This window comes from Dermochelys coriacea, chromosome 16 (genome assembly GCF_009764565.3).
Source record: "Dermochelys coriacea isolate rDerCor1 chromosome 16, rDerCor1.pri.v4, whole genome shotgun sequence".
Taxonomy (NCBI): Eukaryota; Metazoa; Chordata; order Testudines; family Dermochelyidae; genus Dermochelys; species Dermochelys coriacea.
In genome coordinates this window covers 7,355,156-7,379,583 of record NC_050083.1, presented here as the reverse complement: position 1 = coordinate 7,379,583, position 24,428 = coordinate 7,355,156, and the positions used below count along the sequence as shown (strand labels likewise).

Sequence of the window (24,428 nt, the reverse complement as noted above, 5' to 3'; positions counted from 1 at the left end):
CCCCAATTTTTGCCCCAGATCCCTAAATGGCCCCCTCAAGGATTGAACTCACAACCCTAGATTTAGCAGGCCACTGCTCAAACCACTGAGCTATCCCTCCTCCCCCCCTACCATTTGTCTTGATCAAAATCATGGTCAGCATTGCATTAGCTAACTTGATTTTTCACTCTATGGGAAAACACAGGACAATTGTGTAATGGTAAGAAGTGCTAGCTGGGGGAAGTACAGGGTAAAAGGAATAAGATCTCTACAACATGAACCTGGTCCAGGATCGGATCTTCAAATGTGCCTCAGGGAGTTAGGCACCCAACTCTCATTGAAATTCATTGGGAGTTGGGGGGCTACCAACTTTGTTTTTTTTGTTTTTTTTTTTAAAAAAACAGATCCAGGATCAACAGCTGTTTTTCCAGCACACCTGCCACCATTTCACAAATTGTAATAAAATGAACAGCCCAGAGGGGGATCACTAGCGACCCAGGAAAATCCTACTTTATCAACAGTTACGAAGCTTTTGAGGGATGGTTCTCCATGCTATTCACTGGTTGGTAACATTACACACGCAACTATGATAATCAAAGGGGTATTGCGTGTGTGTTACCCTCCAGTACACTGTGTAGAAAACCTGCCCCTTATTGGCAAGAGTGCCTCAGCAGTTATTAGAATTGCATGCAATTAAAGGGGAAACTCCACATTGCAATATTTCTTTTGCTCAATTGTTTTTGCCTTGATTTTCCTTTCAATTAACTATATGTGACATATGAATGTCATTCCTGTGGATTATTTGTTTCATTCTTGCTACCCCCCTTTTTCTGTTGCACAGGTGCTGAAGACTGACTAGGGTGACATTATTTTAAAGTATTAGCTTTTACCCATTCCCATGATATAATGTTATTTACAATATTTAAAAACAGAAAAGTGACCACAAATATGGCATCCTGCTATTGTCCAAATCTGCTCCTTCTGCATCTACAGCACCATCTTGGCTTCATTTGCAGACGGCTAAGAAGTTGGCAGTGTCAGCAGAGGCAGTAAAGATGCAGAAAAGCATCTGTATTTTATTCTGCTCTGGGTATTGGCACCAAAATTACTGGCTAAGTTAATTCCAGAAGCTTTTATTTGAAGTGGCAGTTGTGACACCTTATGCCACAACTGAATTCGTTCCCACGGACTATCATATCGATGTTAGTTACATCTAACAGAATGATGAAATCAGTGAAAATTACACGAGTGTGCTGCATATGCCTGCTTTTTTCTTTCAGCTAACTTATACCAACACTGTCAAAACTGAATTTGGCCCAGAGATATAACAGAAAACAAATGGACTGTAGCTTTAGGGTATGTCTACTTCACCGTTCGAGGTGCGGCTGCAGCTCGGGTAGGCATACTTGCACTGACTTTAGCCTACAATGGATAAATACAGCAATGAAGATGCAATGGCTCAGATTGTGGCATGGACCAGCAACCTGAGTATGTTGCCTGGATTCCAGATGGGCTTGTACGGCCCATGCTGCTGCCTCTTCACTGCAGAAATGCTAGCTGTCTTCCTTCAGATTAACGTTTTTTCTGAAGCCATGCGCCACATGTGGCAGGAATTTGGCCTTGAGGACAGAGGTCAGCCTTTGGGTCTTCAGTGCTGTGATTGGGATATCTTGGGGAACCTTTACTGCGCTTTAGGGGTGAGAGTTGGGAACTAACATTTCAACTACATCACTAAGAATGAGAAGCAACAAAACTGTCCTTAAGTGTATGAACAGTCTGAAATGTGCAGAGAGAAGGGTATGGTCTGCCAAAATGCACGTGACTCTATTAATATTAAGGGGAAATGACCATACCTTGGGTGAACTCTTGGCTTCGTTGAAGTCAATAGAGAACTCTCACTGAAGTCAACAGGGCCAGGATTTCACCCTATGTGTGTGTTGAGGGGGTTCTGTCATTTTAGTCATGTTGTTTCCTGTGGCCCTGATCCTAGAAAGTGAAGTCAAGGGGATTCCAAAAGCATGTCAGGTTCAGCCCATGGAGGGTCAGGATCTAAACCACTAAGCTGCATCATGAGTAGTACTAAGGCCCACATTTTCAAACATGGGTGAGCAAATTGCACGGGAATAAATTGTGCACTCGCTTGTTGTACATGCATAACCTGCTTTTGCACACACAAATTGGGTAGTGCAATCACGGCCTTATACCATCACTGCTGTAATAATTCAAGTTACTGTAAAGCACATCAAGAACGTGTCTTTCAGATTTCACCATGAAAAGTCTAGAAAGGCATCATTTGAACTTTACATTGCTTTTGCTTCTCTATTACTTCTCGGAAGACAACTTCCTCCCATGACCCTGCATTAAATGATTATTGAATGTGTGTTTGCACTCTGTCATGGAGGCCAAAGCTAATTTAATCTCTGGAGAAAACCGCAACCGTGCAACAGAAAATCCAGATGGAAAACTAACACAGCTTAAAGGGAGCCTGACAGATAAAATGCATGTATTTTTAATAAACCCATTTCCTTATCTGTGTTACTAATACCACCTGGGATTATTAAACATGGAATAGTTTTTAAAATGTATTTTTCACAATCTAAATGGCTTTCTTTTTGTATTTGCTCATCTTGGGCAAATAAAACAGTCTATGCTCGGATTTCCTATGAGCCGATGGGAGTTAGGCACCTAACGCTGATTGAGTTTCAATGGGATTTGGATTCCTAACTCCTTGCAACCCCAGCTCATTTATTTTGTTTAGAGTGGTTCGCTTTTGTTGGTAGTCACTGTCTCCTAGATCTCACGTGGTGGCAAAATGGTAGCATGTTGGCTTTGCAGTGGACGTTTGAAGCCAAATAAAGTCAATGTTTTCACTAACCTCTTTTTACTTCAGTGAAATTAATTCTAGATCAGCTTCACTAAAAATCTTTGCCTTTCAATCAGAGTTAACCTGTGGGTTTAAAACTCCTGGCATTGTCCTTTTAAATGGACCACTTCCTTTTTCACAAAGTCCAACAAATCTCAGTATAAAATAGTGGTTGCTTAGAACCTTAAATTTGATTCTATCACCTGCAAAATAAAGATTTCCCAAGCCAAACAATCTTCCCTACTCCAGGTCATATGAAAGCTGGTATCCTTCCAACTCTAATTCAGTCCTCCATGAAAATAAAGCAAGTGTCAGTTTCCCCTTTATCATTATCAAGTGAAACAACAAACAGCAAAAAATGGGCTATTGGTAACTTTATGTGCCTCATGTCACCAATTAGCCGAGGGGAAGAAGATGCACAAGAGAAGCCAGTTGTGAGGCACGCTGCAGACATACAGTGAGGCTTTCCCCTAGTGCAATCGGAAATCTCATCAAAATGAAATAAAATTAAAAATAAAAATAATAAAACAAGAGAAAATAAAAGCAGAGAATTAAATAATTGTTTAAATTCAATGAAACCAACCGTGTCCTATATGTGATGTTTTCATGGATGAATATTTGCAAGATTATTTACAAATTATTTTTTGAGCAGCAGGTGCACAACATACAGACGGAGACATGGTTTTCGCATTGTATGTTGATTGGATGGCGTGATTCAGCAGGTAGGTAAAGAAAATAAAGAACAAAAACAGAAAACAAAAGAGAAAATGAGTAATCAGAACAAGTAAAACCAGCAGCTCTGAAAATTTCATTGGAAAAAAATTATTGGATTTTGTTTTTTCCCCCCTTTTTAAATGGTAATTATGCATATTAAAGAAATGCTTCACATTAAAACAGAATTTGAAACCCTAAAGGTAACAGACAGTGTGGCAGTTATTTGCATTTCATTTTGTAATGCAAATTAGGAGATTTGCAAGTTCACAAATACTTTTTATTTTGTTTTTTTGTATTTCCAGGCAGAGAAATAGATGTCAGTTTCACATATGCTCACAGCACCTCCTGCAGGCTTACTGCATTCAGAAGAACTGACTTGTCTTTAACTCCATCTAATTTACTTAGGTTATTAAACCAGGGGAAAACTGACATATGTGTTTTTGCCTAAGGAAATACAAAAAAATCCACTGCATTCACAAAGTAAATTACATACAACGTGACTAAGAAATTAAAAAAAAGCAGTTAATCAACACATTTCTTTTCCTTTTATCTTTACTCTTCAGTGGTACAAACGTGCTGATGCAACAAGTCTAACAGGTTAGCTGGTTTAGTTGGCTTGGAGAGTGTTTACAGTTGGAAAGTTGAGGGAGATTGGCCAAGCAGGAAACTGGAATCATTGCACCTATTTGCAAGCCAGATCTATCTCTTGTCCATTTCTAGTCACAGTTTGCCAGTGATCTCAGGGTTGGTCCCACAGAGGAGTCCTTCCCCTATGGAGAGTGGGAAGGAATTCACTTTCCATCGTAGGGACCCATGAACAGAAATTGTGCTGAGTTGAGAATGGCCAGGATGTCATGTGGGCAGGGGTCAGCAACAAGTGTCCATACACAGACACAAACGTCTGTGGTAAAAATTTTGAGGTCTGTCATAATTTTTCAAAAAATGGAATGACTGAATGACATAATGGCCCCCAGTATCCATCACTAATTACAGTAATTGTGTCAAATGTCCGTCGCGCAACATGGTGGTGCTGACCCCTGCATCTGGACTTCTTTGTGCCCATGTTAAAACAACATATAACTTCAAGCTGATAACTAGTTAGGGCTGAGCACCCATGCAGGCGTTAACTAGTGGTGCCATACAAATGTCCATACTGTTACTTACATCCTGCTGATAGTCTTGCCCAAAAGGGGCATTTCATCCAATAAGGAAATTATACACTTTGGACATAGATCTTTGGAAAATGACCTGAGAACAAAGTCCCTTTCCTTTCTCTGGCTCCTGCAGTTTGTATAACATCACAGCCTTGATCCTAGAAGTGTGTGCATGATGCACAAGGGTTGCTATAGTCCAGACTATGCAGGAATAGAGATGACATGTGAGTTCAAGTAAGGCTAAGCACTAGCTGCACTCTTCTATGCTCAGTCAAAGTAGTCCCTTTGCCATCCACACTCCTTTACATGCAAGAGCCACAATAGGCAGGAAAGGCCTTGGGCCTGGAGAAAGATTAAACACAACTGAAGAGATACGTCCTGAAGTATGCACCTCAAATTTCTAATGAGGCACCACACTGCTTGCGCCCCTCTTAAGATTTGTTCCAGCTCCTAGGTGAAGTTATTGGTGTCTGCCCAGCAGTGCTCTTGCTAAAGCAGGGCAAAATTCCCTCGCACTCCTTATTCTTTACACCATTTTTAACTTGGTAACATTTTCAAAAGAAGCTCAGTGATTAGGAGCCTAAGACCCATTGAAATTTAAAGGGTCAAAGCTGCTTAGGCCCAGATCCTCAATGATCCTTATCTAACTCCCGCTGATGTCCATGTTTGCTCAGAAGTGTAAAAGAAAAGAGAGCTTGGATCAATTTCTGTACTGCACTTCCAGGAGATGGAGTACAGCTGGTGCAGCCAAGGAGGAGAGGTACAAAGGCACGCTTCACATGCCCTCCAGATTTTGGGATGTTGCAAGGGCCAAAACAGCCCTTGGTGTAATGCAGGCAGCCCTAGGGCCTGCTCTAAGTTACAGCTGCCTGTGTCTGTACCAGGCGAGATCAGAATGGCTATAGTGCTTTGTGCGACAGCCTTGCCCCCCCAAGCCTGGGTTTGTGAAATGGAGCCATAGCAGGGGGCTGGATCCCTCCTCTTGGGTTCCACCCTGGGTATCACAGGCTTCTTTGGGGTGGGGGGGAGAAGGAGGAAACGTTCTAGTGCAGCCGAGCCCCTGTTGCAAGGCTGCCCAGATTGCACACAGCAGGATGAAACTATAAAAGCACCGTTCTGTTTGTGAATGACACACTGAAAATTAGAATTATTTATTGCTGTTAATGTCCTGTTCTAGATGTAATTTATGGAAAGCCATTTCAAAAAAAAAGTGTCAATAAGCAATGATTTCATGAGATCTGCATGTCAATGTCACCCTTAAGTGAGTTAATTCCTTTCTAACATCTCTTCAGCCAGCTTTGTGTGGTGCCTCAGAACCATTAGCCCCCGATCCTGTCTGAAGTTTACAAAAAGCTGTGCTTTGCTTAAAGGATTGTTCACCAGAGGCTACAAAGCTGTTCCATAATGAGGAATATGTTACTACAGGCAGCGACAAACTGGAGATAGTTCAGAGGACAGAAACAAAGATGATAGAAACCCACTGAGGAAAAGGTTGAGACAAGCGAGCATATTCCGTTGAGAGAAAAGAAAAGTAAAAGGGAGACAAGACAACTGTAGACAAACACTTATAAAGGCATGATTAAAAGAGAGCAGGGATTAAAATAGGTTCATTAGTCAATGGATACGGAACAAGGGGTAATGGGCTGGAGTTGAAACGGGGGAGTTTAGGTTAAACGTTAGGGAAACGTTTTTAAGAACAGTTTTGCAACACAACTTGCAGCCAAGGGAAGCTGCAGAACCAGTGTAGCTGGAAATGTTCTGACACCCCTCTCTGAGGAGGAGCTAGGTACATTTAGTTACTCTTATACCAAGAGCCCCTAAAATGCAACTTGGGAGCATCAATGAAAAGTGTTATGGGTGCTTGAAAGTTTGGCTTTTTTGTATATGACCATCTTCTGATGTAACTTACACCATCCTTTAAACCATCCAAGTATTTTGTCCTCCATACTTGATGGTTAAACTTGAAGAAACTACAGTACAGTGAAAGAGTAATGCAGGCATGCATATTAAATCATCGGTCATTCCTAGCACATTGTATTTTCAGAATTACTAAGGGCTTGTCTACATGAATATTTAGCTTACAGCAAGCTGGCGGGTGTATCTACCCCGCACTAGCCTGCCATGGACTGTCAGCATGAACCCTGCTGACATGCATTAACAGTTCGGTATTGTGCATTGATCTCATCCTGTTGCAAACAGAACTAGATCAAAGCGCACTAATGAACTGTTAATGCATGTCAGCGGGGTCCAAGTGGACAGTTAGCCTATGGCAGGCTAGTGTGGGGTAGGATCCACACCTCAGCTTGCCATGAACTAAACGTTCACATAGACAAGCTCTAGATAAATCTGTTACAATTTGAGTGTGAAATGTACTATTTGTGCGGAGAGCTGCATGCGTATTTACTCATCTGTGTTATGATTACAGGAAGCTCTATGTTCCATCTCACTGCCTGCTGAGGGTCAGACTGTGGCTGGCCTCTCCATGGCGATACAGGAGAAGAAAGGTGGTAGCATGGAGCTTTCCCCCCAGCACTTTTTCTGCAGAGCCAGGCAAAATTTCAATCTCTGCACTCTCCTGACAACAGATAGTGCTCCATCCTAGCAATGGCTGGAGTGCAAACTACCCCAAAATTGTGGGAGGGAGAAGTAAGAAGACTGACAATGACTCTGGGGTAAACCTTTCCTCCCCAAACAAATCACCACCCCCACACCAGCCAGTTATGTGAAAGCACAGCTGCTTCCACAGGGTCTGTGCAATGGATACACTGTCCTAGGATATTGCAGCTTTGCACCATGGACCGGTAACAAAGGCACAATTGGCTCAATTCTGTAAATAAGTCCCTGGGACGGGACTTCTTAGAGTAAGGGAGAAAGATCTGAGCTCTCAATACACACAGAAATATCTGAAAACAAGTCTCTAGGGGCTAGTTTACACAGCAAATTACGTGTGGCAAGCCAGGGTGTGCACATATAGTGCACCAGTTTCCCACGCAGTAACATCCTGAGTGGAGACTGCTACAAGCCACTGAAAGTCGCAGAGTGTGGTTTGACATACTACAAGTAGAAACCAGGACATTCAGTGAGCTGGACAATGTGCACAGGGGATGTTACACTAGCAGGTGTGCTGTAGATTCACAGCCTGGCTTGCCGGGTAGTAACTTGCCATGTAGATAAGCCCTAGGAGATGTACAAGGAAAAGTTACAGTGATGTACATTTTCAATATGCACAGCTAAAATAACATCAGAATGTGATGAAGACAAGCAGCTAAGATAAGAATAGTTCATAAACAGAGTTCAAAACCAGGTTCTCGGTATGGGGTCATTGTTCTTCCTTGCCCTTATGAAAACGTCCTATAGAATTTAATAGAAAGTTGGAAATTTTTAAACAATCCTAAAAAATTCCTTAGCAGTGATGTAATTCTCTTACATTGTACAGCTCAGTTGGTAAGTTCTACAGAAATGATCTCATTCTCTATTACATTATTTTAATACTAATTTCTATGGAAACCTTTTATGTAGATTATAAAAAATGAACAATGACCCCAACATGGCTAAACTAAGGTTGCAGACAATGCTACTGTTCTAACCCTCCTCCTTCCTCCCCCCATCTGCTCCTTCCTGGTTTGTCATCTTCACTCTTTTTGTCCAATACAAAATGTAGATTGAAAGCTCGAAGGGACAGAGAACAGCCTCTTTACATAAGAACGGCCATACCGGTTCAGACCAAAGGTCCATCTAGCCCAGTATCCTGTCGTCTGACAGCGACCAATGCCAGGTGTTCCAGAGGGAATGATTAGATCAGAACAGGTAATCATCAAGTGATACATTCCCTGTTACCCATTCCCAGCTTCTGGCAAACAGAGGCTATCCCTGCCCATCCTGGTTAATAGCCATTGATGAACCTATCCTCCATGAATTTACCTAGCTCTTTTTTCAACCCTGTTATAGTCTTGGCCTTCACAACATCCTCTGGCAAAGAGTTCCACAGGTTGACTATGCATTGTGTGAAGAAATACTTCTTTTTGTTTGTTTTAAACCTGCTGCCTATTAGTTTCATTTGGTGACCCCTAGTTCTTGTGTTATGAGAAGAAATAAATAACAGTTCCTTATTTCCTCTGAGAAGCTGCTAGCGCACTGTGGGACACTACTAAACAGAAACAATCATAATAACCCTCTTTGGGTTTCTTCTCCATTAAATTCTATAGGACTTTTCCATGAAGGGGTAAAAAAGGCTCAAGGATGGGATCCTTTCATTAAATGAGAAAGAGATAGCATTTCCTAGCACAGCTACTAACATTGCCATTCTCATCAGAATTCCTTGTAATGGGAGTCTTTAGCCAGACAGGGTGTTCAGCCTGGGGAAAAGAACAGCTAATGTGAATGGGCCCCCAAAGCACATCATCTCATGAGGAGCCTCAGAGGCAAGTCCAGGAAATAGGTTGGTGGGAAGGAGACGTGATGCCTTGACAGGGCACAGTTTTGTGGGTTAACAAAATGACTTTAGCAAACTGCACTTACCGCAATCTCTGTTACTAAAATATCAGTAATACTTCCCAATACTGTTACGAAATCAAAGATGTTCCAGGCATCTCGGAAATAATTCTGCAAAGTAAAAACACAAGATAGGAAAATTTAAATCCCTAAATTAAATTTGGGATTGTTTTTTAATCTCTGTGTCATATCACAGCATGAATGTTTGATGCGAAGGGAAAGCAGCAGAGGGTAAATGAGAAAGGAACGTACCAGTACACCAAAGGCAATGATCTTCAAAACGCATTCCATTGAAAACATAGACGTAAATACAATATTCAGGCATTTCAACATTTCTTCATATGCGTCTGGAGCACCATAGAACTAAACCAAGAGGGAAGATAGGCTGTTACGGGAAGGCTTTTTATGCTGATGAAACAATGTTCATAATTGACTTGCCTGACTATAGGACTCTTGATTGATTTAGGGCCAGATTCTGCTTCACTTAAGGCTGGATCCCGGTTTATGCTATAGATCCTTTGTGTCATTCCAAAGTCACAATGGGGTCATGACAATATCTGAATTGAGCAGCTGAACATTCCCCTGGCACTGGAGAATCTTCTGCTGGTGTAGGACCTCCTCACAAGTAGCAGGTACATTGGAGGAGTGCTCAGAAGGATAGAGTGTGCCCCGAATGCTGCTGCTCCCAAGTGATCTCCAGCAATGTAACAGTCACTGGGCTCATCTGAGGCAGCTCCAGCTTATGCCAGGGATTGCGGGAGATCATACATGCCATACAGACACCTCTGCCTCTCCCTTTTAGGTGCTGTGGTGAGAGAAGCTCACCCAGACCCAAGGATTCTCCATCTGGTGCAAACCTGAGTAACTCTGTTGACTTGAGTTGTTCTGGATTTCAATCAGTGTAAACGAGAGGTGAATCTGACCCTTAATTAGGAGTGACAGATTCATGGGGAACAACACATTAGAGAACTGAGTCCCAATTCCTCTATAAACAGGCATAGGGGAGTGCAAGAAGTAGTCTGAGCTTTCTGCCTTCGTATCTAAATCATGGGCTGGGGAGCTCCATCTTACCATGATCCACGTCCAGGCAATCCTGTCTTCTTCGGTAAGGACTGCCCAACCAACAGTACTGCGGCCGAACCAGTGACTAGGCAACATCAGAAGCTAATCTAGATCTTGTCACATCCATTTTACTATAGTGTCTCAAGCCCATTGCTCCTATAGCAAATGCCACATTTTCTAGCCCACATGAAGTCAGGAAGAACTAACAACAGCTCACTAACCTTCATCATCAGCACAATAGTATTGAGTGCAATCATGACCATGATAAAATATTCAAAGGGAGGGGACACCACAAACTTCCACATCTTGTACTGAAAAGACTGCTTGTTTTGAGGCATGTAGCGGGTCAGTGGCCTGGCACTTATGGCGAAGTCTATGCAGGCCCTCTACAAAACAGGAACAAGGGGAAAAAAATCAAAATCGGCGGAGGTCACCCAGTAGCCAATGTGTTCATATGAAACAGGTTATCTTTGAGAGCACAGGTGAGGTATTTTGGGGAGGATGGACTGAGTATGTTTATCACATAATGGCTGGGCACAGAATGATCAGCTGTTTGGAGGCTGGCGGGAGGCACTTGGGGGAGGGCGGAGAGCAGCAAGCTGTGGGCAGGCGGGCGGCCTCAAGGCAGAGGGCAGGAAGAGGCAGAATGAGGATGAGGCCTCAGGGGAAAGGGCAGAGTGGAGCAGGGCTTTGCGGCAGACCAGGGGTGGAGCACGCACCGAGAGAAATAAAAGTCAGCACCTGTGCATACACAGAGTGCAAGTACTTAACCCCATGTTCATCTGTAATAGGGAGGGGTGATCCACAGAGACATGTAATTTTGTTTAGATGCTCAGGTCACGATGTAGCACCCTATTCAGAGATGTGTGGTCTCCATGGGCCATACATCCATGCAAAGGATTAGGGGGCGGCAACTTGATTCTTTAAATTTCATATTCAACACATCTCTCAATGTGGTCATTGATAACACAAAGTTTAGGGCCTCCCTCTGTTAATAACTGCTGTAAAGCCCTTAGTGCTGGTGGTGGGAACTGTGGGATTCCATTTGTAGCAAGGTGGTCTGAGCCACACTGCCACCTGCCAGTGTGCGAAGGGTTGCTGAGTTAGTAATGCCTGAATACCTCATTTTTTTCTAGACTGCACTCCGACATGACTTTATCCCCTTGCTCCTGGAAGGTGATGATGATTAACGCCACAAATATATTCACAAAGAAGAAGGGGAAGACAACAAAGTACACCACATAAAAGATGGACATTTCCATTCGATAACCAGGGCTGGGACCCTGCTCCTCATAGGTAGCATCCACCGAATGCTTCAATACACTGTAATCAAATGCAGAGAGAGAACAAAAACAATTAAATTAAGTGCAGGGCAAAGTACCAGTGATAGCTGTAGATTTACTTGGTACCAGAGACTTCCCTGTGGAGATTCTGCCTTACATGCATAGGATTAAACTCATTGCCACCTTTGCATCTGGGAAGGAACTTTCTGTACAGGCTAGTGGGCACCCTTTTTTTTTCCCTCCATTTTGGAACAGGGGATCATTTGTTAGTGTCCCAGCAGCATATTTGCCATGATCAATTTTCTTTGATTGCAAGGAGAGGGGATACTTGGGGATCTGAATCCTTCCTCTCTTCTTCCATGTGTCACTATGGATGAAACAACAGCAGTGGAAAGACTGTGAATAATCTGTGATGCATACTGCCCTGGGAATATGTGGGCCACTGATGTTTTCATTCATTATTTTATTAGGAAGTGGGGCATGGGTGAAAGAGCCTTCCAGGTTGCATTTTTAACTACAATTTCCCATTAAAAGCCAAGCAAAATAAAGTAGTAGGCATAAAAGTAATGATAGTTTTGAGCAAAAAAGCCTGGAATGCTTTCTTCATGGTTTCACCATGTTCCTTTCTCCCCCGACCTCAAGGTCAGCAGCTTTTGTGAACCTCTTAATCTATTTCACAACAAAGAAAGCAGTGCAGATCTGAAGGCTAGGAGTGAGCAGACAATTATTTATCAAAAAGTGCCCAGGAAACATTACTGTGCAACCTCACAGGAATGTGAAGAAAAATACATTCAAGTCCTGCCTAATACTGCTGATTCGTTTAACATTTTTGTGAGGAAAACCAGACGCCTGGCTGATAACAAATTCCCCATCCACTTTGCACAAGTCTTCAATTGTTTATCTGTCCCTGACAGCTACGAAGAGTTAGCACTGCATCTCAATGAGGTAAATGAACCCGACAAACTTCACGTACTTACGTTGGCCACCCTTCTCCTGTGGAGACAGTGAACAGTGTTAACAGAGCCCAGAGCACATTGTCATAGTGAAACTCATACTTTTTCCACTGTCTGGGCTGTGCCTCCACCTCACTCTTCTCATAATCCAGATACTGACCCCTAAAAAGAAGAGCAGAGGTTTGAAACAAGTGAGGTGACAAGGCTCAGCAGCAATTTATTAAGGATGATTATCATTATTACTTGTATTGTAGTAGTGTGTGAGAGCCCCAGTCTCAGATCGAGACCCCATTGTGCTAGGCAGAACAAAACGCAGAACAAAAAGATGGTTCCTGCCCCGAGATTTTATAATCTAAATAAAAATTAAAAGAGCCATAGAATTTTAATCTCTGCACAAGCTGCAGCAGAGACTTGAATCCACAACCTTGGGCATGGGAAGGGAGGACCATATCCCTAGGCCTGCCAGTCACAGTTGAAAATTACTAAGGGCTTGTCCTCACTACCATGGTAAATCAATTGCTGCTGAACTAATGCAGCGGCGTCGATTTAGCACATCTGGTGAAGACGTGCCACATCGATGGGAGAGCACTCTCCCATGAACATAATTACTCCACCTCAACGAGATGCAGAAGCGATGTCGACAGGAGAACACTCTCCCGCACACATAGCATGTTGTAGACACCACTTTAAATCGATGTAAGTTATGTCTCCCAGGGGAGGTTTTTTCACACCCCTAAGCAACGTAACTTATATCGACTTAAGTGAAGTGTACCCCTAAGACAATGCTTACAATTAAGAGGACTTTGTCAATTACTTTAGGCTTGGAATAATCTGATCCATCACAAACTGTTGCAATCTAGTGGAGAATATCCTCTGGGTTCTCAATATCTGTTTGAAAACAAATCCACTATTCATCCAATGAGAAACTGTAAATACAAATCCCAGAAATACTGCTTACATGTGACCTCATAATATATTTGCTCTGCTGCTATAAAGCTAGCAGCCAGTAGAGGAAATATACAGCAAGAGTAACCTACATATCACTGTTCCAAGCACTGTCGCTGACATTACTGAAGACATTCCCAGATGATGACAATCATCAAAGAAAGAAGCAAGCAAGGAGGAGTATGCTGGCTTGTGGTGCATAGGAACAACATAAAAACCACTGTTAAATGGGAAAAGACAAATCAGGCTGGAAACACGGGTCTTCTATCATATTAGTGCCAACAATGGCATTTTAACTTCTTAACTTCTTACTTATTAACTACAATGTTCAAATAATAATGCTTCAAGAAAAAAAAATCCATTTTAAAAATCAGAAAGGCAGCTAGCCAAATTAGCCACACAGGCCTTGATCCTTCAAACATTTACGCTTGTGCTCTACTTTATGCACATGATTAGTTTGAATCAAGTCACTAACTACTCAGACTCAAAGTTAAGCGTTTGACTTTGCAGGATCGGGGTCTTAGACATTTAAACTATTAAAAATGAAGGGTAAAATTAATGTCTGGTATAACTCTGTTAAAGTAGCACTCTTATTCAATGGAGCCATACTAGAATTAATTGAACCCAGAATGATGCGACTAAGTCACACGGAGTTGGGAGAGTTATCACCATCAAGGGAACTCCAGAAGGGATCCAGGATCCCTGCAAGCAATCCACAGCTTGCTTCCAGCATCCCCTGCCATCCTGCAAGTACCTGCAGTCTTTTTCTAGCTCCTTGGACTCATCCGTACAGTAGAAGAATTTGCCTTTGAAGAGTTGTACAGCAATGACAGCGAAAATGAACATGAAGAGCATGTAAACAATTAGGATATTGAGGACGTTCTTCAGGGAATTCACCACGCAGTCAAAGACAGCCTATAATGGTGGGGTGAAAAACAGGGGAAGAGGTGAAGGGAGAGAGAGAGAGATCTCGGCATCTAAACAGGAGCACACGGAATTTTGGATCAGGTACCTGATTTATACGGTGTCTGTCAGGGAAGGGTTTCATTAACTTGCACACCAGATGTTTCAAATGTCTAGTTCTACTAATATCCATTTCCTGCAGTTCCATTCTTTTTCCTTGTTGCAAGAGTTTAAACCATGTGACTGAATTCTGTGATATTGCCAATAAAAATGGCAACTATAATAACCAGTTGTCTATGTTAAATATTAGTCCCAAGCAAATATTTTTATAGCTGGATGAATAACTGAAAAATGTAGATGTGACTAATCTATTCTATGACCGATAGGGAATAGAATTTGTCAAATAAATTACTCATTAAATATTATTTGAACTGTTTGAATGATAAGAAAAATTATTTTATGATAAAATACCAAATGCTTTGAATAAATAACTTGTAGCAAATAATTCAACCAGTGTTAACTATTAAATAATTTAGTTGGCAAATGTAGCTTCTGAACTGTCTGCAAACACTTTTTGAAAGTATTTGTTATATGGTATTAGTTGCCAAATCTTTTCTGCAAATAGCTGTTGGTTTACAGCATGTTCATGAGCAGTTTGTGGTGATATTTCAATGTAAGGAATTCTGAGTGGGATTGGTTAGTTCTGCTTGGACACGCAAGGCATACGGTATTGTTTTTCTGAATGTAATTCTTAGAATCATGTTTCTGGCGCAAGCACAATCCAGAAATTCCAAATTCACTTTCTTCAAATACTCTCTAATAATTCCACAAAACTCTCAGTTTCGGTAACCAGTAACCAGTTTCCAAGTAGCAAAAGAGGTGTGAAGACACGCAATATGAATTCAATTTCTGATTCATATAAATATTTATATGACACTGTTTAGCAGTATTTAACCCGGTCTGGCAAATATAAGTTTGAACATAAAGAATTTGTTTAATAAAAAGCCAGTGTTTCTTTGTATTCCAGAGCAGAAGAAAATTAACACTGCTGATTTCAAAGGCCACAGAACAACACATTTACATTTCCAATCAACTAGCCTTGGTCTTCTGCACAGTTTTCAGATGAATTTAGCACATGTGAAAATTAAATTGGCTAAAATTGAAATGATCTGAACCTGAACCATGGGGATTTGAATAAAACAGGCCCCAGATGAAAGCTAAACCTGATTTTTATTTTGGGTTATGTTTAAAAAAAATTCGGCTGGTGTGGTTTCACAAAAGCAAAAGCTCTTTATGGTTTTGGCCCATCTCTAATGGAAAAGATTCGTACTGGCGAGCGCACAAAAACACTGTACAGCCAATAGTTCCTGCACTGAGCCCCTACAGTGAATATCTGGTTAGTTCTATAACTCTTCCCACCCCACAATTCCAGTGGCGGGATATTCTTGAACAGTTTTCAATCCATTCTTGAAAAGTGGTGAATAACTAAGCTCAGATGACCAAATTCATTCAACTTGTGACTTGGAATTCCAGACATGAAAGGCTATTGATGCTAACACCCTGCATTACACACTCCTAAATGAAGAGATGAACAGATTAAATTCCTCTTGACTCAGGGGAAGATTTCCACAGACAGAGCTGGGCACAATGTGCAGTGTTCATTGTGTACAAGTGGTGCAGTGAAAGAGAATGCTCCAGGAGTTACTTTTTGCACACCACAAAATTTCAAAACATTGTGTTAAATTTGTAGGTTGTGTTTTGAATGGGTTTCCCCATCCCCAACCTTCATAAGGATTATTGGAAAATTGAACGTGGCATTTACTGTGAAACCAAAAGACCTTTTAACATTTGATAAAAATGGGCAAAACTATTAAGTGAGCAGGGGAGGTCTTTTTTAATCTAAGTAAAACTGGCAAAAATTAAAATCAATTACAATAAAACAATAGGTCTATACATTACCCACTTTGAATTTACACAAGAAATTTTGCCCACAGCCCAGCCTGCCAGTCCCCAACAAAGAAGAACTGTTTCCTGTTATTCGCCAACCTTTAACTTGGGCAGACGCTTGATAGTCTTCAGTGGTCTTAGAACTCGCAGGACTCGCAGTGACTTGATTGTGTTGATGTCTTTGCCTTTGCTTCCTCTGAAAGGGGAATGAAAGAAGAACAAAAGGAAGGAGTTTGGTTCTAGTGGGGCCCATAGAAAGACCTGCAAATACCCAGATTTTTCAGATTTGGAGCCAAATTTTTCCCCTTGGATGCTCACACGGGGAGTTACAGATAAGCATCCGCTTGAGAAGCGTAAAGCGATGTACAGAAGGAAAGCTGAGGGCAGAACTTGGCCCTGAGAAAGTTTAACTGCTTTGCTCTCATCCCAGCATCACTTCCCAGCTATTCAAACCATGTCACCAGGCTCAGAATCCTCCCTTTCCTCTCACCAGTAGGAGAGCAGCAGAGGATGTCTGGTTATAGCAGAGAGGAGAGAAGCCAGAGCACATTAGCATAGCTGCAACTACTGGTGGGAGAAGGGGGGAAAAGTCACATCTGCCGCACCCAAAACATTTGTGGCCTGTGTTACACATGTCACCGCCTCTTGACACAAAGCCAGATATTTTCATGAGACAGCTCCCATCCAATTTGTCAGGGAAGCTCTCTTAATGGTCTGGAGATAATGTTTTCCTTCAAACAGGCAGTGAATAGAAGGAACTGGACCTTCCGGTAGGTAGATGGACAGCACGTCCTACCTGGGCAGAATAAGCTTTCCATTTCTGCATTCTGTACAGCCATACTATCGCTCTCAGATCTCTTTTAGAGGACATGCTACCAAGACCATGCTGAGCCATGTAATATGCAGACATATTACATGCCTGAAACAATAAAAGTGTGATTTTTCAGGCCATGCATGCAGAGGTTGGAGGTCACTTCTCTTTTACAAAAACCATATACAAAAGGTTAATAATTTATACAAACAATACTGTTCATTTAGCTACTATTAATGGGGAGGGAGGTTTGATGGGGAGATAGAGATCCTTCCCCAACCCACCCCCAAAATAAAAAAGTAGGGTTTTTTCTGAAGAGCTGCAGCTAGGCCTTTTGTCAATCTGCTAGTACAACAATGCAGTTCACCTTCATTTAGTATGGCATGAGAATGAGATGGAAGACTGTGGATGGAGCTGAACTTGACTATAGACATGGGTTTAAGGGCTGATCAAGACATAAACTTGCATTGAAATAACAAAAGGTGTGAATGAACACTGATTTGAGCAGGCTCCCTGGCTCCTCTCCGCTCCCCGCATTCAGCTTCCCTTCCCCAGTGGGAAAACATGTCAAGAAAAACACAATTAAGCCAAGAGACTCAGAACTGCACAGCATGGGCAGTGGCAAGTTCAGACTTCTCCCACACTGCCTCACCTAATGACAGGTTTCAGAGTAGCAGCCGTGTTAGTCTGTATTCGCAAAAAGAAAAGGAGTACTTGTGGCACCTTAGAGTAACAAATTTATTCTGGAGGAACCATATCTAGGGGGAAGAGGACAGCTCAAACTTTATTGCTCACTCAAGCCACTGACCCTGCTGAGAGTGGTGATGGTGAGTTTTGTGACGTGGCTCCATTAGTAAAGAGAAACCAACAAGTTATTTCATACGACCAGCTGAGCAGAAATCAGAGGGTAACAACTTTTGCTCGCTACTAAACAGAGTGGATTTGCAACAGCATCTTAGCGGTAAATATACCCATGTCCCATTTGCAATCTTTTTCTCTACCTAGTGTGACAGTCTGTATCCCTATGTTCACCCTTTCTACAAGGCTATGATAAATCTGGTGCAAAGTGTGCCTTGTAAGGTATCATTTGAAAACTCATAATCTGCTGAACATTATTGTGTTGGTAAAATGTGTGGCAACAATGTATGTAAAGCTATGAAATTCTATTGTATAAGACATGTTCCAATTGTAGAAAAGCAGGCACAAACCATTTCCTCAGAGACAAAAGGCAAAATAACACCTCAGCCAGGGGTCAACAAAATCAGATAGACCATCACCTGGTTAAGCAGCCATTCTTTGTCAGGGAAAAGGGTGAGAGTGAGAAATTTAGGTGTTGGCAAAGAAACAGTTGGATGTTCCCATCCCACAGATGTTCTGTCACCTGAACCCCAGCTGGAGAGGATTCTCACAGAAGAGAAATGCCATAAGAAAGGGGAGCAAACACCTCAGATTACCTCTCTCCCTTCATCTGTACGCATGGCATCAACACTTGAAAAGACAAAGGAAGCATTACTGGACTGGGGGAGAGATCCTGACTGGAAGATTCATCTAGTAAGACTGCTACAGCATGTGGTCAGAGAGACTTTTGCTTTGAATTCTCTCAGCTTGTTAAGTTAGGTGTTAGTTTGCGTTTTACCTTTTATTTCTTTGTAACTAATTCTGACTTTTATGCCTCCTTACTTGTAATCACTTAAAATCTTTCTTTTTGTAGTAGTTAAACTGATTTTATTGTTTTCTCTAAACCAGAGTGTTTGGATTGAAATGTTTGGGAACTTCAGCTGGGATAACAAGATTTGTGCACATCATTTTCTACGAATGAAATGACGGACTTTCTATGAGCCTGTATTATCCAGGAGGGTGCTGGGCAGCACAACACATACAAGTCTGGGACTGAGAATTTGCTGATGTAGCGCTGTAATATAATTCATGGCTGGCTGGCTATAGTGCTCACACAGTATAGCTGGGGGTGATTTACATGTTGTAGGCTGGGTGTGAGCAAGGCCGGGCGTGGTTGCTTTCACAATGAAGCAGGGTAAAAGGCACCCCAGGTTAGAGAATTGAGGGGACACAGCTGTTCAGCAGTCCAGATTGTACCCTGGGGAATGTCACATCAATCATTTCTGTTCATTTACAGTGCACGGATAAGCAAGGGAGACATAAGGAACATTCAGAATGAAAGCTGAGAGGATCTTGCCTATATCATCATATCATCTTTACAGGTTAGTCTATAGTGTTGAGTTCCATGACTGGATTGGGAGGGATGGAGGGTGAGGGGATAGGTACATAGACAGGGAGAGGACAGCTCATCTGAGTTCTTCCACTGCTATTTTAGAACCACTTTAATCAGACACATCTGGAGCTTGATCCTGCTCTAATTCACATTGCTGTAAACCAGAAGTAGCTCCACTGAAGCCAATGGAATTACATTAGCATAAAACTGCAGGTTGGAAATCCAAGCTATGACTGGAAGGGATCGCCCACTTCCACTATTAGTCTTAAGGGAGGCTGATCTAGCTATAAATTGATAAAGCCATAATAGATCCTCATGCTTTCTCATGGACTAAGGGGTTGAGGAACCTCTTCTGCAATTGAGTCGCAAGGGGCTTTATGGGTTTAACTTCAATGCACATGAAGGGAGAAGCGTTTGCTTCTGTACACCCCTCTGCATACAGATGGAAGAGGCAGCTTTGAAAAGTCCCTCTATAGACCAATCTCTTGCCAAGCCACCCAGGCGTTGAATCAATCAAAATATATGGTTTTCAAGTATATCACCATAAATATTTTTGTTCTTAATTTGCAAATATACAGAAGCAGTCAAAACCTTTTCTATGGAGCTGCATTAATCGGGAGAATTAATTGTGATTTAATATGTTAATAACTGCTCTGTGACGGTACCTGATGGAGTCAGATTTCAGAGTGGTAGCTGTGTGAGTCTGTATCAGCAAAAATAACGAGGAGTCCTTGTGGCACCTTACAGACTAACAAATTTATTTGGATGGAGTTGTGACCTGAAGATGATCTCGGTGAAGCTCGAAAGCTTGTCTCTTCCACCCACAGAAGATGATGCAATGAAAAAACATATTATCTCATCCAACTTGTCTCTCATGATTAGGAGACGTGATGACTAATAGGCACTGTCTCCATTATGCAGCTGGTAAAAGATTTAGCCACAGCTGTGCTTAAGCATGGTCATTGAGAGCATGGTTTCCCTAAGCCGCATAGTTGCTGAAAAAACATGCTAGACTGGACCATGCTATTGACTATCCCCTCTAGGCAGGCTGTTACACGAGTGTCAAGGGAAAGGAATCCCTGTCTATGCTGGTCAGGGAAGCCATGTGAAGGAGAGTGGAAAGCTAATATGACAAGCCAAACATTTGGTTTAAGAGATTCTAGGAAATGTTCCCATAGGCATCTCAAGGATAGCAGAAAAACTTGACAGGTTTTGTACCTTGTCTGACTGATTTGTAAGAAGTTTTTCTAGAAGGCAGTAACAACGTTTTAGCATTGTGCATGTGGTCCATCAGCTCCTGTTGTTGTCAGAGAATGTTTGACAGAGAATGGTTGCCTGTGTTGTAAAAAATGGCACAGCCAGTGGGAAAATTGGCAGATGCAAAATAAATAAATAAATAAATAGGAGGCCAACACAGTGCTAGGCTGATTCAACCCATGTAGGGCTAAGCCCTGATCCTGCTTCTGCTGAAGTCAATGGTACAATTCCTTTAGTTCAATGGGAGAAAGAGAAGGTTTTTATTTTTCTTCTTGCAGGATGTCTGAGGACACGGAAATGTAACATGAGAGGAGGCAGGGATTCAACATACAACTCAGATTGCTGCCAGGAGGGCGTCATTTCTGTGGTTACAGGGATAACAATGCACTCATTTCTGAAGGAAGCAGAGATTCTGTGGGGCAGATCAACATTAGCAAGGTGCAGCCAAACGCCACTCAGCTGAGGTCTGCACTGGCAAGTTGCCAGGTGTCTGAGATTCATAACCAGTTTGCAGGAAATGAAGCAAGCAGTAGCCTCTTTTGTCTTCAATACAGAGGGCTGGCCTTCAGAAAAGACAGAAAAGCTCATCTGCACTGGGCTAATGCTTTCCTAACCTGGCTTTGTGGGCACTGAAGGAAGGAGTGGCAAATGGGTAGTTGTTCTCCCTGGCCTACTGCAAGGGTCTCTTGGAGGGATTAGAATATAATTCAGTGTTATTAGCTGATACGTTAACCACTGAAGGCAAAAGTTAAGATCACCAACACCGAAAGGGCTTAAATGTGTTTTGAATTTTGAATAGGGGCTAATGTTACATTATGAATTATCAGCCATCTAAAATAAAGGCCGTGATTCCCATTTACACTAAGACCACTTTATACGGCTCTGGCAGCATAAAGAGACCTTAAAGTCAGCATGACTGTAATTTATTCTCCCTTTAGGCCCCTTTACACTGTCAGGGCAGTGTCTTTAGTGTAAATGAGACTCAGGCCCAAAGGTTTTAAACAGTATTTTTGGATCTCTTTTTGTATTTTTACATCACCAGATGGTAGCAAGCAAAGATGATGTTACAACCAGTGCATGATGGCCATCTCTGCCGGCATAACCAAGAGGAAACTTCTGAGTTTCCCTCTTCAGGTGTACAAAAACAAAAAAAAAATACTCACAGGGACTTAACTGCTCATCCTTCTTTTCTATTTGGAAGACAGAACCCTTAGACATAAGAAAGAATCAAAAAGAAAAACAACTAATTTCACAGCCCAATTTTGATTTTTGAAACAAGATGTGCGAACAGTAAACAAAATGACAGGTTTCAGAGTAGCAGCCGTGTTAGTCTGTATTCGCAAAAAGAAAAGGAGTACTTGTGGCACCTTAGAGACTAACAAATTTATTAGAAAATGAGATTCAAATGTCTTGTGAAAAAAGAGATGAGATATTAGGTACCTGTGGGTGTGATCTATACAATCCTAATCTCTGCAAACAAAAATCTGGTGCTCTCAGTATATAGAAACAAGAACTGGCTTTTGGCAGTCCACCCACACTACGAAGCACAGGAAACAGATGGATCTGTTTCTACAGGTCTTGATGTAGCTGGGAAATAATGAAATACAAGCAATCAGGGAGGGCTTCTCGTGGGGTGAACTGTCTCTAAAACAGCACAAAATATGAACTCCGGCAAACTAGAAATCCACTGATGTCTGAGGCCATGAATCTTGCAGTTACACAGCCGTGTTCAGAAGCCCTCTTGGAAAGGGCAGAATTTCTTATTACAATGAATAAGGGGCAATGTTTAAAATCTGTAACTGTACTTTGTACAGAGGGAAGCTGTTGGATGGCTGATCTGGGAGAGGGAGGCTATGTAGAACAGTGATCATGAACCTCAGGAGGGAGAGATATTACTGGAAACTGGAAATTGAGCAGGCTTCATCTACAACCAATTGATAACCAAATATTAAGTGACTGTGTTCCTGGGGAGGGATAGAAGATTAACAGACATGGGGCTTAATGAACAAGTATGGTGTCACCCCTTGCCCCCCCACAAGCATAGCCACCAGTCTTCTTGATGTAGGGGATATACTTCAAAACCATTCAATGATGAGAACAGGAGGCATGCTGAATTTCTAATAAAGGATTTCAAGATTTAAAACTCTTTCTGTGTGTTAGGAGGATCTCAGTCAACAACGACGGTAGGCTTTTCAAAAGCACCTGAGTGAATTAAGGGCATGAGCTCCATTGAAAGTCATGTAGATGCTTTTGAAAAACCCATTCTGATTCCAGCTAAAAAAATATGGCTCTTCCTACAGGAGAGGTGGAATTTTAAAGGGTCCAGGACTGTATGCGATGGATCAATGCAAGTGACATCTTGATGAGACATACCCCCTTTTGTCAGCTCCACTAACTAGCTATCTGTACAAGGACAAGAGGGTTTGTTTTTAAAAGGGGGGCTTTTCCAAATTTGATTTGCAAAATGCCCTAGTACGAGGCTAGAAAACAAACTGAAAGGGTCAGATGTACTACAATTCAGTTAATGGATATACACCAGGATGCATTTCCCTGTCCAATATTCCCTGCCCAAACACATTGTGGGTGTGAGAGAAAGAAGAGGGGGAGTTGATCTTCGCTGTACTATGAATTTTGTAGAACAGCAGAGTACGATAGAAAATAGACAGAAAATAGAAACCCAAAAATCTAAAAAAAAAAAATCATGAAAAAAAATAAAAAGGAAAAAGAAACTGGCCTGTGTGTTTGGGTTAGGCCAATACTGGTTGCATCAGGCCACCTCTGGTTGTCCTGTAGTAAAGAGTTGCTCATACATTTAAACTATTAAAAATAACAAAAGAGACCTCATAAGTTATTTTTTTAAATAAACAAATGATCTGTTAAAAAACTGACAGATCTTTCAAATGGAAGCTTCTTGTTTCTGTTGCTCCTGCCAGCAGCTCTGATTTCATGTACATAGGGCTCTTAAAGACTTATCAAATATTCATGGAGGGGTGGAGCCACTGTCTCCTGTGATCGCCTGAAATCCCCAAGGTAGAACGTGAACTCCTCCGCTTAAGAGCAAATGAGGTCACAGTTCTGCCTGAGTGTGATTCTACCCACTTCCAGGGCCAGCTTCTAAAAGGGAAGAAAGAAGAAAGCATCCTACTTCTTGGATTGTATCACAAAACTCCTGTCCCTTTCATTCTGTCTCTTCATCTTCCTCTGCAGAGAGATTGAGGAGAATTCCTGCCCTCTTTTCTTACTCTAGAAAGCCAGAAAAGGAGATGGCACAGTCTGTCTTCTGGCAGAAGGAGCTCACCATGGTCCTGAAAAGGCAGCTCCTTTGTCCCACAGACATAACTGAGATCCCCTGACAAAAAGGTTAAATGTCACTCTTGCAACAACTTTCTTTTGTAATGCCCTCAAAACTCCACATCACTCAGTTTTCATGTCAGAGAGCTTTCTCTACTGTCAGTTGCATAGAGCCAGAATTCATGTGGGGTTTGATTCTTAAGAATGCAGAAAGTTGTGCATGAAACTTCCATTACCAGTAATGGAGTTTGCACGTGCAACCCCCTACATGAGACTAAACCCTGCTACTCTTATGCCTAGTAGTTGTTTATTATTTTTCATACAAATTTATATCACACATAAAGGCTAGTCCCAATAAGTCACTCCCCCAAATCTTTCACACTGTAGCTGGATACATATAAATTTGCTTATTTCAATCTGTGACTTTTGCTAAACATAGGAACTGCAACCTGGGTTTATTCTTCTGGCTAAAGTAATCAGGGTCGAATGAGAGCTGTTAAGAGGAAGGGGATGTCATTGAACAAAGGGTAGTGAAGGGACAAAGG

The 24,428-nt window shown here is 41.8% G+C and overlaps 1 protein-coding gene across 15 annotated transcripts in view; it reads right to left on the bottom strand.

Annotated features, from left to right (window-relative positions):
- CACNA1B (calcium voltage-gated channel subunit alpha1 B) overlaps window positions 1-24,428 on the bottom strand; it is a 505,831-nt gene that overhangs the window by 74,207 nt on the left and 407,196 nt on the right. For 11 of the 15 annotated variants that reach the window (XM_043498957.1, XM_038374486.2, XM_043498961.1 and 8 more), the window contains 8 exons: window positions 16,394-16,490; window positions 14,199-14,359; window positions 12,524-12,661; window positions 11,385-11,586; window positions 10,485-10,649; window positions 9,454-9,564; window positions 9,229-9,312; window positions 3,426-3,431 (listed from right to left, as the gene is read on the bottom strand). In XM_043498957.1, the coding sequence (XP_043354892.1) occupies window positions 3,426-3,431; window positions 9,229-9,312; window positions 9,454-9,564; window positions 10,485-10,649; window positions 11,385-11,586; window positions 12,524-12,661; window positions 14,199-14,359; window positions 16,394-16,490 (964 nt within the window). The remainder of the gene's footprint in view (window positions 1-3,425; window positions 3,432-9,228; window positions 9,313-9,453; window positions 9,565-10,484; window positions 10,650-11,384; window positions 11,587-12,523; window positions 12,662-14,198; window positions 14,360-16,393; window positions 16,491-24,428) is intronic. The other 4 variants (XM_043498958.1, XM_043498967.1, XM_043498960.1 and 1 more) reach the window with 1 other exon arrangement.